The sequence below is a fragment of the Dromiciops gliroides genome, chromosome 3 (assembly GCF_019393635.1).
Source record: "Dromiciops gliroides isolate mDroGli1 chromosome 3, mDroGli1.pri, whole genome shotgun sequence".
In the NCBI taxonomy this organism is placed as follows: Eukaryota; Metazoa; Chordata; class Mammalia; order Microbiotheria; family Microbiotheriidae; genus Dromiciops; species Dromiciops gliroides.
The window spans coordinates 497799365-497805251 of NC_057863.1; the positions used below are offsets into that span (position 1 = coordinate 497799365).

The 5887-nt window shown below is 42.0% G+C and overlaps 1 protein-coding gene across 1 annotated transcript; it reads left to right on the forward strand.

Annotated features, from left to right (window-relative positions):
• Positions 1-213: 213 nt before the first annotated feature.
• On the forward strand, positions 214-560 carry LOC122749759 (60S ribosomal protein L38). The gene has a single exon (XM_043996278.1). The coding sequence runs from the start codon at positions 291-293 to the stop codon at positions 501-503; it is 213 nt and encodes a 70-aa protein (XP_043852213.1). The 5' UTR covers positions 214-290; the 3' UTR covers positions 504-560.
• Positions 561-5887: the final 5327 nt, after the last annotated feature.

The following is a 5887-nucleotide window of genomic DNA, read 5'->3' on the forward strand; positions in this document are numbered from 1 at the left end:
CTGGTAGGAGCTTTCAGTGAAGGCTTCATGGAGAAGTTAAGATTCATGTTGGGCGGTGAAGGGTGGGTAGGCCAGGAGAGATGGGATGAGGGCTTTCCTGGTAGAGAAGCCGTCATAAGCGCAGGCACAGAGTTGACAGACTCAAGGGGTGTTGGGAGAGTAAAGAGAAACCCCATTTGGTTGGAATTTTTAAAGAATAGTGGGGGCCTTTTCCGTCTTCCTCGGCTCTTTGGCAGTTGGTCAGTCTCTGGGGCCCCGCGCTGCTCCCTCGTCCCGCCGCCGCCGCCACCATGCCCCGAAAAATCGAGGAAATAAAAGACTTCTTGCTCACAGCCAGGCGAAAGGATGCCAAATCTGTCAAGATCAAGAAAAACAAGGACAATGTGAAGTTTAAGGTTCGCTGCAGCAGATACCTGTACACCTTGGTCATCACAGACAAAGAGAAGGCAGAGAAACTTAAACAGTCCTTGCCTCCTGGTTTGGCTGTGAAGGAGCTGAAGTAAAGGAATCATTCAATGTTACACCTGTATTAAAATGTGTTTAAAAAAAAAAAAAAGAATAGTGGGGGCGAGGGGGATAAAAAGGCTAATTGGTGCCAGATTCTTATCATCTGTCTTATCACCCTTCTGTCTTTTCTTTTTGGTTCCCCTTTTAGGCCTTAACTTCCAAAGGCCCACCTGAACTGATATTTCTCACATATTTCCAACTGCTGAATATAATCTCTTCACAGACTCTTCAACCACTGACCTCAGCCTCTCACCAGGAATCTCCCAATATTGTGTTTTTGCCAACCTATATCTGGTTTTTCTTACCCTCTTGGTATGGAATGAAGTATATGGAAGAGGAAGGGGGGAAATGTATTTGATTTAGATTCATATGTAATTTACCTGAGGCAATGGAATTATTCAGCCATCTGATTCCCCGAAAGAACCCCGAGCTGTCTAACAATAACAGCAGTTAATAAGATCTTCAAATCACCTCCCTGTCCCCTCCTTTCTCCTCCCTGTTTCAGTCTGAATTCCTCTCCTCTCTCCTTCCTCTGCTCTCCCTTCTCTCTCCTCCTTCCCTCCCCGCCTGATTGGCTTTGCAGTCTCTCTCCACCTGAAGGGATTTTGTAATTCATTTGCCCTTCTTCCCCCCACCCAGCCACCCAGCCACCAAAAGGGTTCCATTCCAGGCATCTCCAATCCTTCCCGACAGAAGGAACACAAAAGAACATTAAGTCCTCCTGAGTTGAAACCCAAATACTCATTTGTTTTCCTGTCAGGTTGGCTTTAAGCAACCCCATTGTGAGTAAACATGAAAACCCTGATTGCAATAGCTTTACACGAAGACTTTGGCACATAGATACTGTGCAGATGTGACCAGGGAGAGCAGAGATGTAGGAAAGCAGGCTGCAGGAATTCAAGAGGGGGCATTTCTAGCAGAAGCAAAGTGTCAATCAAAGACAAAACATCATCAACAGTTTAGTAAGTAGATAGGGAACTGACAGGTTGAAAAGCAGAGCAATTACCCCCTCAGATACAGAGATGAGAAACCAAAAGCAACACAATAGATGGAATTGGTTATCTGTAAAAAGCCTTCCCAGAAATACTCCATCCTGCACCACCATTGGGAGATAGCTGACTGATAAGATTAAGGTTCCTGGAAAAAACCACTCTAAAATATAAAACTGGTGATTTTTTTAAAATGTCATAATCTTGAAAATTGTAACACGGGGTGATGTAATAATAAAAGCATTTGGTGACTGATAAGGGGGAATCAAAAAAGAAAAAATCAGAGAATGAAGTTGTGTCAGAATTTTTCCAACAAGGCCAACCAGCTAACACAAGTATCCCAATCTGTCTGGTGGCAATGGGCCTAGATTGGAGCTGGGGTATCAGGTTGGCATGGTTGGATGACTCTGATGGGGGATGGAATTTGGGGTCAAATTGATTATGAGTCTCAAAAGAATTACAAGGCTCAGTGACTCAGTTTCCCAAGTTTTATTGAAATACTGTGGGTGACCACAGGGAGAGAACTAGAATAGTGGAAAGGTATCTATCAAATAAAGAAAGGAAAGACAGTTATATTTATAGTATGGATAAATTGATTATCAGTCTCATTATAATCTCCACCATAGGGAGGTACAGGGGAGGGCCTGTCTTACTCATTATAATAATCTCCACCTTTGGGAGGGGGGGGGCATCCTAATTTTGAGTTCCTGGGGTCCTAAGCCAATGCCCAAGGAGGGTACCTTTTTCAGTGGAGGTGTGTTTTGGGGGTTTACATGTCATAAGGTGAATCTGGGGACAAATTTGGCCTTTTCTGTGCATGTCTCTTTCTGGTTCCCATGGCTAGTTTGAAAACATCTTCATTTTTTCATTTATTCCTAGTCTGAAATTCTATATCCTGTCATTTTATTTAAGGTCTTCACTGCCTAGCTCCCTCTGTTCCCATTATGGGTACTGATTTCTATAGGTAAGAGAACTTAGCACCCTGACTTGTAAGTTATCCATTAACTGGGGTCTGAATCCCTCTTAGAGCTAATATCTGAATTAGAGCTTGGGTCTTAGGTTTTTCTGTTAACCCCTTTTTGCCTCCTACATCAACTCTATCCCTTAAGATCATCCATTTCCCCTTTTCCTGACTGTATATATCTAACTGACTTCTGATTTTCATTTGGTTTCCAAGAAAATTCTTTTCTCCCCACCTAGGGAGAGAGTGAGCTGACCAGCCAACATACGTATTCCCATCTGGCTGGCAAATTAGAGCATTCAGTGTCAATTCATATAGTGGTATTCTGATTTATACCGCTCTTTTTATCACTTTGCTCTAATCACTGCTAGGAGAACTAATAAAATCAATTTTCTGAAGTCGTAGAGCTGTCCCAGACCTGCACTGACCTCACTAAGACATGAGCCCCAACTGGAACATGCTGCAGACTTTCCTTACGTGTGACAACATGGATCTGTGTTATTAACATAGGACAACTGGTAAGAGCCTACCATAGTGGTATACAGACGTAATTATTCAAAAGTAGTAGGGCTGTGGGTGGGAGGTGGCAGTTCTATGGCAAAAGACAGACCGTTCACTAAGAGGACCAACTCGATCAAAGCATTATGGATTAAATATGTTTAATTACAAGTGTAAGATATCCCAATTCTGGGTCTACCTATGTGACCTCAAGCACATCACTTAACCTCCATGGCCTTCAGTTCACTCATCAATAAAATGAAGGGACTGAACGAGATTGCCTTTGAAGTTCCTTCCAGCTCCAGAGATCTCACATTGTCTCACTCCCCATATCCAACTGATTGCTAAGTCCTTCTTTCCTACCGTCATTAATAGCCCTCCTTTACACTCCCTTCTTTTTTCTGAAACTGCCACCATCTTGGTACAGGTCCTAATCACCCTATGCCTGAACTATTGCAATAACCTGCCTCCCTGCCTAAAGTTTCTTCCTTGAAGGTGACCAAGTGACTAATTTTCTGTGTCCATGTGTCTGTTCCCTCAATTATGGCTTAAAACCTATCAAACGAAAGTATTATTGAGCTGCTGGATACTAAGCCAAAGGTGGAAGAAGGGAGAAGAAATCCCTACCTCTTCCCATTCTCACCTTCAAGAATGAATGAATTCCTCTCAAAGGACCAGTTTATCCTACTACTGGCTTGATCTGACCAACTCTCTCTTAGGCTTAACTATTTAAAACCCTGCAAAGATGTGTCTTTTTTTCTCACACAATGAGGCTGTTCCTTTTAACTCCATCAGAGAAAGGGGTTCACATTTCATAAGTGGCTCACCAGGAATAGTTTCCATCATACTTACTTTAAAATATGTCGTATTCCTTCTATTAGAATGAAAGCTCCTTGAGGTCAGGAATCAACTTCTTTTTGGAAAAATCTTTATATCCCCAGCACTGAGCCTTTCACAAAATAGGTCCTTAATAAAGGTTATTGTTAGTTGGATGGATGAGCAGAAAAACCAACCCGGCAGCTTTGCACTCCCCAACATAGCTGTGTCCTGGTTCTGCTCCCATCCTTCATATACCCCTACACTTGAATTGTCTTTCCTGCCCCCTTTCCTGTTTCATTTAACTTTACTGCAGATTCTGATAAATCCAAAGAGAAATGCACCATTTGGGACTCATGTACAGATGAGCGTCTTCCTACTGGGGACTCAAGGTCTTGTGCCTGGAAATGTCATCATATAATTGCCCAAAAGAGCAAGTTCAGAGAGCTTGGGGATCCCCATATATTTAGTTTCAGTAATCTAACCCTGGCAAGCAAGTAAGTGATACAGTGGATAGAGCTTGGAATCAGAAAGATTCATCTTCATGAGTTCAAATTCAGCCTCAGACATTTTGCTAGCTATGTGATCTGAGTGAAGTCACTTAAACCTGTTTGCCTCAGTTCCTCATCTGTAAAATGAGCTGGAGAAGGAAATGGCAAACTACCCCAGTTTCTTTGCCAAGAAAACCACAAAATGGAGTCCTAAGAGTCAGAAATGACTGAACAACAATCTATCTCTTTCCCTGTATCAACTTGGCCTCCTTATTCCTCATCTACTGCCTCCTCTGTTTTGTTTTTCAGATCATGGTTGGCCTTCTTTACAGAGTCAAAGCTAAAATAAGTAAATAAATAAAATCAGCCTGGTGCTCAGGGCTGGAAGAAAACTGAGAATCCTCGCCTGGATCCTCTTCTGTCTTTAATTTCTGCTTGGGAAGGGTCATCTTCTGGTTTCATTAAGCAAGGCCTCTAAACACGTAGAGGCCAAATTGCCTGGAAAGTGATGTTATCCTAACAATTTGCTTGTTATCACTGCTAAAAATCCCTCCAGGAATATTTCTTGGTGGAGAAATGCAATGGCATAGCATCAGTGGAAAGTTTTCCAGAGCGGGTTTCAAGTAGTTTAAAGGGGAAAGAGGATCTTTGCTAATACAGAAACCCATTTCTTATGTCAATTATATAAGAATGTTTCTTGTCTCTATACCTCCCTACCACAACCAAAAAAAGAACACACACAAAAAATATTACTTTCATTACATTATCCCCCTATTCTAAAACTTTCAATGGCTCCCAACTGCCTCCAAAACAAAGTCTAAATGTATTAGCATGATTTTCAAAGTCATCCATGGTCTAGTTTCACCAAGCCCATCCAGCTTTATTTTCCCACAACATCCAAAAGCAAGCTTTCCAGAAGTTTCATCACCATCTCTCAAACAGACCGTGTTCCTCTTGCTCATACTAATTAATAGTTATTTCCATCCCATACTTGCCCTCTACAGAAAATGTCCTCCACTGTCTGTACCCATTCTTCAAAATATAATTTTTATCTTGACTCCTCCAAGAGGAAGAGACTTTCTCCATGAAGTTTTCCCTAATTTCTTCATCCCTACTTGTTCTTCCCCACCTCTGAACTTTCATTACATTGCCTCTACCACTCACCTTTTCACTCAATTCTGTCTTATTGTTACCATTCAAGTAGTTCCTGAATACAGATTATTTCCTAAAATAGAATGTTACAGATTCACGCCCCTTCAGTCCTTCCCCTCTCCCTCTATTTAGAGGCTGGTCTTTTTCTGCTTCCGGGTTCAAGGTCAGAGGGGGAAAAAAAGGTGCCGCCAATGAATGTCTCCCCACTCATTAAGGTGGGAAGGTATTTGGCCCGGCTCTTGGGTGTAGTCTACAGAACGAAGCGCTATGCTTACCTAAAGCCCCTGGAGAAAAAGAACGGAAGCTAGCGCCGAGCAGAAAAAGAAGGAAGAAGAGATGAGGAGGGTTCAGCAGCAATTGGAAGAAGCCCGAGGCGACACCATATTGAAATAAAAAATTTGCTGTTTTCTTCTTCAAGATTTACGGTCTAATAAAGCTTTCTATAATGTAAAAAAAAAAAATGTTATATCCAC